Source organism: Ceratotherium simum, chromosome 1 (genome assembly GCF_057802395.1).
Source record: "Ceratotherium simum simum isolate JZ-2026a chromosome 1, ASM5780239v1, whole genome shotgun sequence".
Lineage (NCBI taxonomy): Eukaryota > Metazoa > Chordata > Mammalia > Perissodactyla > Rhinocerotidae > Ceratotherium > Ceratotherium simum.
Window position 1 is genome coordinate 71,139,774 of NC_141900.1, and position 13,896 is coordinate 71,153,669.

The 13,896-nt window shown below is 40.4% G+C and overlaps 1 protein-coding gene and 1 pseudogene across 4 annotated transcripts in view; both read right to left on the reverse strand.

The window, feature by feature from the left end:
* Positions 1 to 13,896, reverse strand: part of DOCK4 (dedicator of cytokinesis 4) — a 447,327-nt gene that overhangs the window by 179,240 nt on the left and 254,191 nt on the right. For all 4 annotated transcript variants that reach the window (XM_087429682.1, XM_087429692.1, XM_087429686.1 and 1 more), the window contains exons 14-15: positions 4,142 to 4,266; positions 2,861 to 3,023 (exon numbers count right to left, since the gene is read on the reverse strand). In XM_087429682.1, the coding sequence (XP_087285808.1) occupies positions 2,861 to 3,023; positions 4,142 to 4,266 (288 nt within the window). The remainder of the gene's footprint in view (positions 1 to 2,860; positions 3,024 to 4,141; positions 4,267 to 13,896) is intronic.
* Positions 4,503 to 4,610, reverse strand: LOC147918238 (U2 spliceosomal RNA; annotated as a pseudogene).

Genomic DNA, 13,896 nt, shown 5'->3' on the forward strand with positions numbered 1-13,896 from the left:
TGCCCCAGTGATCATCCTTGGACTTTCCTTTGCTTTCTAAACTTGCTACTTGGAAATCTCACTCAGTCTCATGGCTTTGGAAATCACTGATGTATCAGTGATATGTTGGAGCTGGCCTGTAAGGGCTCACAGTGCTGACAGCACACCATCTTTTCCCAACTCCAAGTTCAGAGATGTCAAGTTAGCAGCCTGAAATAGGCTACCATGGGAGTATTTACCCATAAAAATCAGCAAACACTATGATTTGGGGCTCCCCTCGCCCCTTTCCACCACCCCGAATGGTTATTATTAAATATTTACAGAACACCACTGAACTATATGTGCTCATTCTCAAGTTTAAGTCTCCAGCTTGGATCTCATTCAACTATCTATTTGACATCTTGAATGTCTAAGAGACTTCTCAGATTTAACATGTCTAAAACGGAATGTTTGATTTTTGCTCTCTAAACAGATTCTTGCTATTGTCTTCCACACTTCATTAAATGACCATTTCAGTCTCAGGCCAAAATCTGGGGTCATCCTTGACTTTTCTACTTCTTTCACATATAATTTGTCGATAAACCCGTAAAAAAGAATTGAACCACCACCATCCTAATGCAAATCACTCTAATCTCTTACTTGAGGGACTGCAAATGCCTCCTGAATGGTCTTTCTGTTCCCACTTGGCCCATCTACAATCAATTTTCTATACAGCAGCCAGATTTCCCTTCAATCTAAACCCTCTGATGGCTCTCCTCACTCCAAATAGATTCCTAAATCTTCCCCATGACCTAAAAGACAATATGGGAACTGGCTCCCCTGCTACCTCTTTGGCCTCATCTCTAAACTCTCTCACTTGCTCATTCTGGGCTCCTTGCTATTCCTCGAAAATGCCAAGCATGTTTCAACCTCAGAAGTTTTGTCCTTACTGTTCTCTCCGCCTGGAATATTCTTTCCCCAGATAACCAAGGGCTCACGCTCTTACTTTTTTAGGTTGTTGCTGACTGACACATCTCCTTATCAGAGAGGTCTTTCCCGACCGCCCTATGTAAAATACCAAGACAGAACCATCGCTTTCTAGCACCTAACCTCAATTTAGTCTTCTTCCCTGCACTTATCACTACCTGATATAGGACGTATTTATTTGATCACTTCTTGTCTGTCTTCCCTCTCCTAGAACGACAGCTCTATGAGAGGCGGTATTTTGTTGTGTTCACTGATGTATCTTCAATGCCCAGTAAAGTGCCTGGCACACCACAAGTGTTCAATAAATATTTGATTCATGAATAAATGATATTTTTTGAATGTATGTACACACAGAGAAATATTTAGAAGTCCATGTGATAAAATGATTACATTGATTATTTGAAGTTTATGGGATTTTCTTTTCTTCCTATGCTTTGGCTGTTTCTTCTGAATTTTAACAATGAACATTCCAAAAAAAACAAAACCCTGTGAATAATGTTTGAAGTACAGTATACAAGGACAAGAGGGCAGAGATCTAACCGGTTTTACTGAAAGTAGCCCTTATTCCATTTTCCAAGTTCTGAGTTATAATAATTTCCTCCAAATGCTCATTCTCCCTTTCCCTCTGTTTCACTTTTATTTTCTTCTTTTTCTTAACTTAAAGCTCAAAGCTCGTATTAGGACCAAATGAGAATTTATAACAAAGATTGGTGGAAGGAATGGTATGGCACCATTCCAAGTGCTTTATGTTTTTCCCACTTTAAGTCCAACCCATGAAACTCCTCTGGGAATTTGGAAGGATGGTAAGACCTTGCTAGCCAGCTCCCTACATTCTGAAACATCTACAAAAGCATAATTTATGGAGCTCTCTGAGCCAATTCTAAAACATGCCATAGTCCTGACAACAAAGTCCTTCTTTTCCCTCTGAATCTTGGGTGAATTACACAGCACTCAGGTGAAGTCACTGCATATCTATTGGCAATGTCCCCATTCCTTCCAAACTGGAGAGGAGCCTGCTGTTCTCCAACAGTGTGATTCTTCTGTATCTCCCACCTGTTACACTGCCCTTGGAGCAAGATCCACCAGAACCTTCTCTGGTCACAATGTCCACTCTAGTAGTGTCTAAGATACTTCAGGGATACGGAATACCATATGATCCCTGGACTGGGGATTGGCAGGGACAGGGAGTGGGGGTTTAAGAGGGTGGTAATGAGTGCAAAAGAATTAAAATAGAGACAACAAGAAATGACAACTTTATGGATAGTAACGTCCACATGGACAAACCCTGTAACATCCTTATGTTTTGGTTTTTAGGTCTGTTAAATGAGGCAATCACTTCACACCATCTCTAAGGCCTATTCGGGCTGACATTACTTGATTCTCATTTGAATACTGTCTGAGACCATATGGTGATGCAGATATATGCATCTGAGCCAATCACAGGCCTTCCTAGTGAACTCACATGCCCAGAAAAGTCCTCGTTAAGTTCCCCTGAGCCATCTGAGAGCCGGATCAGCTCTTGCCTGGAGTAGGACAGCAGACAGGTCAGGACTGCCTAGGGCCACCTGAGCTAGTCTAGTTCTCAGTGCTGTGTCTCCCCTTTCTGTCTCATCTTTCTGGACTGTGAAACTGATGAACTGATTTTTATGAAAGTGATCAATTTAAGGAGAACCCTGTAGATTTCCAGAGGTATTTTCTTCCTCCTTCTCCTTCCTCTATGTTTCACAGAGGTTACTGGTTCTTTGAGAAGTGAGCCCACTCACCTCTCAGGACTCCACTCGCCTTCATTTCTTCATCATGAAGTCTCCAGTTTGTCACACACTTTCTACAGATTAGCCCACACTGTCACGACAGTGCCATAAGCAGACGACCCCAACACAACAAAGCCAGGTAGCCAATCCCACAAAACACTTACTGGAACAATGCCGAAACTCAAAGCGGATGTGCGCACCCCTGAATTTATCCACAGGAATAGGAAGTTTCAGCAGTTCGGACCACCTGGGACTGTTGTTATGATAAAGCACAAAGGAGTGGTACTCGCTAGCTGGTGGCTCTCCAGAGCCGAAGGAGATAAAATCCTAACAAAGGAAACATGCAGGTTAAAGGCAGCTTCATTTAAAGATTATTTTCAAAGTAGCAGAGCAATCGTTCTGCCATATCTGCCTGCTCCCCAAATAGCACTTGATGTGAAATTACCTCCTTGGTCCTTGGCAGCACTCTTCTGCACTTGCTTCTGCTAGTGGCTGTGTCTGTTAATTCTGATGCTGGTCTCCCAGGGGCTATTGCGCCAATGGTGGACCTCAGTGATGTGAGCAAGATGGGCAACTGCGTGCCCAGTTAGAGGTTCAACTACATGGCAAAGTTCGCACCCTGCTGTGGTCAAAAGCCCATTCTGTGCCTCACTGGGAGACTCACTAAGCCCTGGGGTTCATGCAAAACACTTCTTCCATAAAGGAACCTGCTATTACCACCCAATTAGTAATACCCCAACCTTCATGCCCTATTTTGGTCAAAATGAAAATACATAGGATTAAATGTGATCGTTTTTGTTGTTGTTGTTTTTACCAATTGCCAAAGAGAAAGTGTTCATCCCCCAAACTATGACAGATAAAAAGAAAAAAATCAAATAGCATAAAAAAATACTGCATTTAAGGAAGAGCTGCTGGGGGCCGGCCCCGTGGCTTAGCGGTTAAGTGTGCGCGCTCCGCTACTGGCGGCCCGGGTTCAGAGACCGGGCGTGCACCGACGCACCGCTTGTCTGGCCATGCTGAGGCCACGTCCCACATACAGCAACTAGAAGGATGTGCAACTATGACATACAACTATCTACTGGGGCTTTGGGGAGAAAAAGGAGGAGGACTGGCAATAGACGTTAGCTCAGGGCCGGTCTTCCTCAGCAAAAAAAAAAAGAGGAGGATTGGCATGGATGTTAGCTCAGGGCTGATCTTCCTCACAAAAAAAAAGGAAGAGCTGCTAAGAGGAAATTGTTGACACAATTAAATTAAGCTGTAAAGCCTTTTTGTTTTTCTGCTGTCTTTTCTGAAAGGCATTTTAACGATTTAAAAACAAACTACAGGGGGTGGAGAAGAAAAATAAGATAGAAAACACTGAAAATCAGAAATTAACTGATCGCATTAAAGATGAACCCAAAGCAATGATGATACTTTTTACCAGAAAGTATCCAGCATTAACATACCTTCAGGGTCTGGCCACCGCTCTCTACAATGAACATCGTAACTTCCACATTTCTGGCCACGCTCTTCCCTCCTTTCTCAAATTCTCCTCTTTCTATGGTGATGTATAAATCATTCCTCATTTCACCTAGTAGGAGAAGAAAATTAAAACCATGTTTTTTTTTTTGTTTTTTTTTTTTTTTTAAATTTTTTGTTTATTGCAGTAACATTGGTTTATAACATTGTAAAAATTTCAGGCGTACATCATTGTACTTCTATTTCTGCATGGACTACATCATGTTCACCACCAAAATACTAATTACAACCCATCACCACACACATGTACCCAATTATCCCTTTCACCCTCCTCCCTCCCCCCTTCCCCTCTGGTAACCAATTTAATATATTGTCCTCGGATAGAGGACGTATCAGATATTAAACTGATAAGAACAGATACTACACTTGATCTTAGCCAAAAGGCCGAGAAGCGATTAAAACCATGTTATATATACTAGGAAGTGTAATAAAGGACTCTATCAAGAAAAACTTCAGTTCATAAAATACAGTGTTACAGCATACATATAAAATATATTATATTTATACTTTTATAAATGGGTCCCCACCCTCACTGCCAATATTGGAGAAAAGTAAAGGCCAGCCTCTGCTAGTCTAAATTAGCAATACTGACAATGTACATTTAGGAGGTGAATACTGGGTTGAGTAGGACGGTGTTGTCAAGTTTTACCATTTTTCAATATTTCCCTCATTTCATTTATGAGGTGCAATTACAAAATGACAGCCTAGCAGGGGTGGCTCAAAGAGACCAGTTTTAATACTTATAGTCACAGCACTTAGAGCAGAAGAAATACCTAAATGGAATAAAATGATAGGACTGCAAAGGGTACAGTTACAATTTAAATCTTTTCCAAAATTCATGGACAAAATGATCTCACTGCTGGAAAAATCCAGATTAGTACTTTATGAACACAAATGTAGAATAATTCAGTCATACAGACAAACTTGGCTTAATATTGCTCACCATCAAGCTATAAAACAAATGGGAAAGGCCCTGGATTCAAACAGACATATTCTATGCACACGTATACCATCTATTTTTTCTCGATTGGTTATTTATAAAAATTGAATGCTTTTTAATCTCGCCCCTTTCTTATTACTGCAACAAAAAAGAGAAATTTGATGCCAACTAGCAAATTTAGGCACATACCGACAGCATGCTTTTACCTCTCCTATAAGAACTAAGTTAGGGGTAAGTGGTGAGTGGATAGGGAAGTGAGAAATAAGTCAACAATGTTGGTGAGGTTGGCAAGGTTAAATTTACTTAACATTGCTTTCAAACATCTGAAGAATCAAAAGCAATACTCTTTTTTTCTAATAAAAAACCTCCCCATAAGAAAGCAAATCACCAGAAGAAACAGTAACTGTACAAATATGCCCACAACTGTTAGATTTCTAAAACTTCCTGACCAAAGTGTGTTCAAGAAAGTATCCTAGCTTTCAAAACCATGGGGGAATACCAGTGTGCCTGGTTACCTTCCTCCATAAAGACCACCTCCTTCTGATGGCATCATTCGTGAATGACCTGGGCTGACCAGGAAACAGATGGGCCATAAAATAAAGAAATTGAGAAAGTCCTAAAAAGGATGAAACCTTAACTATCCTTTAAAAAGAGTATATAAAAAAATACATTAGTGGAAACAACTGATACAGTGGTCTCTGTCTTACTAATTTCTAGTACTCTCACACAGCTCATACAAATCAACTTGGGAAGGCAATGAACCTTGAATTCCAAGAGAAAAGCAACATATTTCAGCACATTTAAAATTATATTTGTAGGCTTTGAAAGTTTCTCGTTTTAACTACCTCTATTCTAAAAAAAATTTTTAGAGAATGGCCCAGAAACTTTCAGAAGTTTGCTAGATTTTTTATAATCCAGTTCCTTTTATTACTATATATATATTTATCACTACACATACACACACACACAGCCACACACATTCTTAACGCTTTATTTTAAAAATTCCATTACAGAATGAATAGTCAACTCACAAACTTTGTCCTCTGAATCAATCAATTTCAACTCAAAACAGGTCCGGTATGCTAATGGTCTGTACATATGCTATTTCAACAATATGTTTGGGAGGAAATTCTTGACAACAGTTTTCCACTAATAGATTTGGCAGGTTAAAAAAACAACACTCAAATCAAGGTACTTTAGAGCAAAAGATGTTAGTTAACAATAGCAAAATTCCTTTGCTTCTTCGAGTAGGTGACGCATAATGAGCAGCTCTGCTTACAAACAGATTATAAAACAAACACTGATCAATGGGAAGTATAGCTCCAGGGGATTTTTACCTTAGAAATTTCTCATCATGAGTAATTAGCTTGTCTAAACCACATGGGGATTAACTGTCCTGCAAAATGAAGAATGTTTTGTTTCTTGGGAGGGGGACTTCCACTTTCATCTGCTGGAAGGTCAGGGCAACTCTGACTTCAGCAAAGGCAAGAGGATGAGGAAGGCTTGCAAGGCAACCTGTTTCTTGTCTGCAGGCTAGGCCCAAAGGAGGGATGGGGTGGGGGGTGAGTAATGTACTGCCAGTGCCATGAAATTCTTTCTCCATGTGCAAATATATCTTGAGCACCTACTATGTGCCAGAGATTATTGTAGGCCCCATAGATTCAGCAGTGAACAAAGCAAAAATCCCTTCCCCACAGAGCTTTGGTTCTAGTCAGGGGAGGTCTTTAATACAGAAGTTAAATACATAACATGTTGAGTAATAAGTGCTGTGAATAGAAGACAGAGAAGGGGGATAGAGAGTGTTGAATGGGGGCAGGGGGTGTTATACAAGAGAAGCCCCACTGAGAAGACGAGAGATCTGAGAAAGCTAGGGCGAGTTTCGACAAAGGAGCAAGGTTAAAAATGGCATTAGCTTCCCAAGCCAATCCCTAGAGCCTTTTTAGCTTATAACTTTGCTGGATTCTTCTCTCTCTTCTGAATTCAAATAAACCTAAAGGATGTAGGGTCACAGGAAGATTGGAATAAGGAGATCTGGATTCAAGTCTCCCTCTGCTACTGTCTACTTCATGTGATATTAGTCTAGACAGGGGGTAATATAAACCTCTGGGCCTCAAGTTTTGGTGTTATCAAAACGGGGGTGGGGTAAAGGTAGAGGTAGGGATGAAGAGGTGATAGGATGGACAAGACCGCTTTGTTATGTTATGCTGTTTCTATGACTTACAAAAGAACTTTTGGAATATAACACATTCATAAATTAAAACACCTTAAACATATGCTTTAAATTTCTGTTCTTCAACTGTCACTATCGCTGTAACCCCTTTATCTTTTGCAAACTTTTTAGACTAAAATAAGATTTCTTTGAAAAGAGAACACGTGACAAGAAGAACATTTCTCCTGGATGACTCTCTACATATATCTCCCCAGGAATTTTGCAGCTTGCTATGTTCCAATACTGCAAGGCGCCACATTTTGCAAAAATATGCAGAAGGATAAAGTTGAAACAAGTGCTAATTAAAATCAATATACTTGAGGTCGGCTCTGGAGAAAACTAATAAGGTGTTAAGGTGTTAAGAAAGCATCTTGAGTAATTAAGAGAGAAACCATAAAGTGAGTATGAAATGGAGCCATAGCCCCAGTGTGAAAAGCTATTTTCCTCACAATGTTTATTAACACCTTGGCTTCTCAAATGTATTACCCTGTGAATTTGATGTGCCTGACACTTTCCTCCGGTTAAGCAGGCCCACTGGCAGGGAAGCTTCTACACATGTGAAGGCTTCTCAAAATATCACTGTAGATGAGACAAAGATAAGGTCACAACAATGGGAACAAATTCAAGAGTTCAGTGATCACAGCCAAATGGGGTTGATTTACAGCTTGACTTCAACAGGCAAGAGGTTTCCATCAGTAGCTGAAAACTTGGATTCTTTATTCTGTTCTCTGCATACTTTGGATAAAGGCACAGAGTGCATGCCCACCACATCAAGTAAACCACTGCACCCAGCCACAGGGGCTAGCCCAGTGCCTTATCTGTGCTGGATATTTGTTAATATTTACAGAACTGGAAAAGAAAAGTTCTTGTGCTTCAGTTAAAAACAAATCAACATGTGCAAAAGACTACGGTTTTTTTGTGAACTTAGATGATGATGATGATGATGATAGTAGTAGTACATAGATAGTAGTTAGGTACTTTGCCAAGTGCTACAAGTAGAACATCTCATTGAATCTTCACATTAACTTTATAAAAAGACCCTATTATTTCTATTTTATAGATCAGGAAACTGAAGTGTAGAAATTAAGAAATGTGTCCAACATATTATCAGTATATGTTAAAATAAAATCATATTTTTTCAGTATGAAAAAAATGTAATTCGACAAGGTGAGAAAGGCCATCAAATAAGTTGGTGCAACTCAGCTTTTGTCATCAGAAGACCAGTGCCTTCAATAACAAAGGTATTAGTTCTACTCTATTCCGCACTGTTGGGACCAGTCTGGAAGCATTAATTCAGTTCTAGGGACCATCTTTACAGGACAGAGACAGACAGAAACAGTATCATCCAGACCATAAACAACATGGAGAAAACACTCAGAACTTGTCAGAGGAGGGACGAGGGAGACAAGAGAGTTAACTGAATTTTAAAATGTTGAGGTTCCAAGCAGAAAAACTCAACCCAATGGATAGAAGGTAGAGGGAGACTGGTCCAACATGAAAGAGGTCTTTTTTTTTTTTTTTTTTGTGAGGAAGATCAGCCCTGAGCTAACATCTGCCAATCCTCCTCTTTTTGCTGAGGAAGACTTGCCCTGGGCTAACATCCATGCTCATTCCTCCACTTTATATGGGCCACCGCCACAGCATGGCTTGATAAGTGGTGCGGCGGTGCGCACCCGGAATCTGAACCGGCGAACCCCGGGCTGCTGCAGCGGTGCGCGCACACTTAACCGCTTGCGCCACCAGGCCGGCCCTGAAAGAGGTCATTTTGAGAGATGATGTGATGTATTCTTGGTCATAAATATTCAAGTATGAACTTGAAAACCACCACCAGGGACCTGAGGAAGAAATTCATGCAGTGGACATGTGACTGGGTTGGATGGCCCTTCATGTGTGTGGCAGGCAGAATAACGACACTTCCTTACCCTTCCCACCAAAGGTGTCCAGGTACTAATCCCAGGAACCTGTGACTAAGTCACCTTGCATGGCAAAAGGGACTTTGCAAACGTGATTCAGTTAAAGATCTTGAGATGGGGAGATTTTCTTGGATTATCAGGGTGGGCTCAATATAATTATAAGCATCCTTACAAGAGGGAAGAGAATGGTCAGAGAATGGGATGTGATGGAAGCAGAGGTTGGAATATGTGGGGCCATGAGCCAAGGAGTGCAGGCAGTCTCTGGAAGCTGGAAAAAGCAAGGAAATGGATTCTCCCTTGAGCCATCAGAAGAAATGCAGCCCTCCCAACACCTTGATTTTAATCCAGTGAGATCTGTGCAAACCTCTGACCTCCAGAAATATAAGATAATACATTTGTGTAGTTTTGAGCCATCTCATTTGTGGTGATTTGTTACAGCAGCCATAGGAAACTAACATAATATGCCATCCTCACCCAAGCCTCTATCACTTCATGACACCTGCAAGGGGGACAAGGGATAGGGACGAGAGTCACAGGTAACTGGAAATCGAAGCAGACCACAGACAGGGATAATTTACGGTTGGGTTGAAAAATTAACTTGATTTCTCACAGAGTACACTTCAGTAAAACCCATCAATATTTTCCCTAGTTTCTGTCATTCTCATTTTTGTTTTGCTTTCTTTTAGGGCAATATTATGAGATGTTTAACTTTTTGGGGGCCAGTAGCTTTCTAACTTTTGTTTATGACTACTCAAGCAAGCAAGGGCAAATGATTCAATAGCGCCCATGACAGGCTTATGAGAACAGGGTTGCAGAGAGACAGGATCAGGGATAGGCTGTGGTTCTCTGCTGCCCATGACACTCTAGGCTAATGTATGGAGATCTGGTAGGGCCAGTGGGGGAAAGTCCTACACCCTTGGGCAGTGTGGCCTATAAGCTTCATAATTTGGGAGGCACCAGCCCCTCCCCGAGTCTGATCTGGGGCTGGGAACCCAACCAGAGTGTGACGCGGTAGAACTACAGCCTCCGTCTCTCTTCAGTCACTGTGGCATTCATTGGTTGAAAGACCATCATCCTCAACCCTAGTATGGTCAGGAGGTTCAGCTCTGAGCCAAGTGGTTGCACCTATATGATGTAGAGGCCCAGTGACTTGGACTGGGGGTTGGTGAGCTTTGGTTAGATTTAGAACATATTTTTTTTTTTCTTTTTATTTATTTATTTATTTATTTATTTATTTATTATTATTTTTTTTTTTAAATTTTTTGTTTATTGCAGTAACATTGGTTTATAACATTGTAAAAATTTCAGGTGTACATCATTGTACTTCTATTTCTGCATAGATTACATCATGTTCACCACCAAAATACTAATTACAACCCATCACCACACACATGTACCCAATTATCCCTTTCACCCTCCTCCCTCCCCCCTTCCCCTCTGGTAACCACCAATCCAATCTCTGTCCCTATGTGTTTGTTTATTGTTGTTATTATCTACTACTTAATGAAGGAAATCATACGGTATTTGACCTTCTCCCTCTGACTTATTTCACTTTGCATCATGCCCTCAATGTCCATTAAGGAAGATCAAATCATATCATACTGACTCCCACCTGCTTTCTCCAAAAGAAGGCTTATCTCAGGAAATTCCATCTGTTGATGTACATGTCTCTATCAGTAAGTGGTAAAGAACAATAATACTTATATTACATATCTATTATATACCTCTTATTGCAGCTTTATAAATCATTATATAGTCAACTTTGACTGAATAGAAACTTGACTTACCTGAACTACTGCCTAAAGACCAAAGAAAAAGGAGGCTTATTCTGAAGGACACTTTTTAAATAAACTTAAATCAATCTTGATATCTTTATCAAAGCTACTACTACTGCTGGTAGCCATTTGAAACATAGGATCTGCTAACTGTTTTCAGTGTGAGCCTCTAGCTTCTACATCTCAACCCCTCTCTTCCCCTATCACCCCATCATTTTTACCTAATTCCTTTTAGGGTTAGGAGCTTCAACGATCTTGCTCATACTACAAGTGAATGTACTGGAAGGTGTTAATTAGGGGTTACCTAACAAAGAGTGACAGTATGACCAGTTGCTATGTGAGAACAAGTCTCCAGGGAACAAGGTACAGGTAGGGAAGATAAAGTAGGGAGACAACGAAGAAAGTAAAGAAAATTTTGCCTAGAAAGAATCATAAACTCAGAGTAAGAATGGACTTTCAGGGAGGGGGGAGGACACAGCCTCACCTCCCATAACATTCCTGACACATCAGCCAGCTTTGCTCCAAAATGTTTGGTGGATGGAAACTCGGTCCTTCCTGATATTGAAGCAACGGCCTGGGCCCTGCTTTGCACAGTCTGTTAAGACATTTAGAGCTGGGCTGTCCAATCACTGCCACATGTGGCAACTGCATACTTGAAATGTGACTTGGCTGAAAAGAGATGGGCTGTAAATGTATAATACTGAGCAGTTTTCAAAGACTTAGGTTGAAATAGAGAGTGTCAAATAACTCACTAAGAATTTTCTATATGGATTAGCTGTTGAAATGATAATACTTTGGATGTATTGGGTTAAATAAAATATACTGTTGAAATGAATTTCACCTCTTTCTTCCTACTTTTTTTAAGTGGCTACTAGAAAAGCTAAAACTACATTTGTGGCTTGTATTATATTTCTTTTGGGGAGCACTAAATGAAATATTTTTGCTGCTCTCTCTCTCTCATGAGCTCAGAGATTAGACCACGGAATGTTCTGCAGAGTTATTTGGTTTGTAGGTGGCAGTGATGGAGCTTCACAGAAAGTGACTTTTCTTCTTTGGAAATTGGATACCCTAAGAAATAAAGTGCTGAATGTCCGACGCTTAGCAACAAGGAGGGTCCAGAGGACTTCAGGATAGCTCAAAAGCACGTAGGCAGATCACCTCCTTATATCAGGAGACATCGTAGAGAACTGCCTGTACAACAGCCAGACCAAGGGGAGAATTTCTGTTTTCATGTTTTTCTCATTCCAGAAAGCGTCTGGCATTGATGACATTCTGTGATCCTCAAGAAGAGTGTCACGTACATTCCTGTCAGTGTCAGGACCATGGATAATTCATTCTGCAGAGAGGCAGTGACTATGTTGATGAACTTGGTCCTGTTGGTATAAGCACACGCCTCGTCTGCCCTGACCCCTATCAGAACACAAATGAACTCTGAAGGAGAAGTCTAGAAGATGAAAAGAAAAAAAAAAAAATCATGCTAGCAGAATGTCAGTACAACGCTGGGATCAGAAGTGTTATTCACATACATTTTTTTCATTGAGAAATTCAGCTCAAGTTTTCATTAGAGTCACCAGTAAGAATTAATTGACAAGTCAAAATTCTGAAAATAATGAAGAAAAACAAAACAATGACTGTATGTTTGCCAACGTAAAAAATTCCATTGAGTTTTAAAGTTGCTTTCAGCTGTTTAAGTAAATACACACATCTCTCCCTTCTCCATCTAATTGGGAAGACTAAGAAGCCAAAGAAAAGGGAGAAAAGAAAAAGAAGGAAGCACTTTCAAAAATCTCCTGCAGTCCCCAGCATTGCAGACTTGGGTCTGGGAGGACTGATCCCCTGTACAGTGTGAACCTTGCTACTGTAACAGGGTACAGGAAAGGGACTAAAGCGAGCCTTATTCCATAGCAAGTTCATTTCCATCATTAAAGCCAGACAAGAGCTGCATGAGCACAGAACATCCCAGACAATTATTCAGCCGGCGAAGTGTCATGTTGCTTTATATTTTTCCATTTCTCAATGATACTGCCCAGAGACCAAGCTGAGCAATTCTTCTAGCAGCTGGCCACATTCTGTTTTAAAATATGTTTTTTATATTAGATTTGCCCATCAATTTGCTTCCCAGTGGGATGAAATTTTTTCTTTCTTGTTAAAGAGGAAATACCAGTTATTTATAGCAACTGAAGGAAATAATGAAGGGTTGCAAAAGCCACTGAATAACATGCCACCAAGTAAACAGTTCTATAAACAGTCATTTTCGACAACAGAAGCCTGAGATGCTCAGGCAGACTGGGGCTCTAAGCTAGGTCAGGTCATCTCAGGAAACTTTCCAGGCTGTTCTCTTAGCCTTCCCCGCATGAACAAATTTCCATAAAGAGATGACAAAATGCTGCAACAGATAATGCCCGTCAGTGTCTACATCATGTTAGATCTTTATTCACAGCAATCCTACCACTGGTCTCACAGCTGTGCCAGGGGTCCTGTCAGATGCAACCTCCCGAGCTCGCTTCCACACACGGGATTTAAACAGTGATTTAGAGGATCTTGTTTCTAAAAATATAGTCAACAATCTGAGACTATTTCATTTGGTCTTTCTATTTTTTTTCTTGGTTGTGGAGGGTGGGATGTGGGGCACTGAGAAATATTACTACTCGGCATTTACTTTACCAGTGTGAATCTCCTTAACCCCTACCTTCTCCACTTAGAAACAAACACATTTTTGGAGTCTTTTTTGGTTGCTAATAGAAATCTGAATTATATATACAAACAGAACTAGGAAAGATGTAGAAATACATGTGGTATTTGCATATGGCTGCTTATTTACATATATATATATATACATATCTCA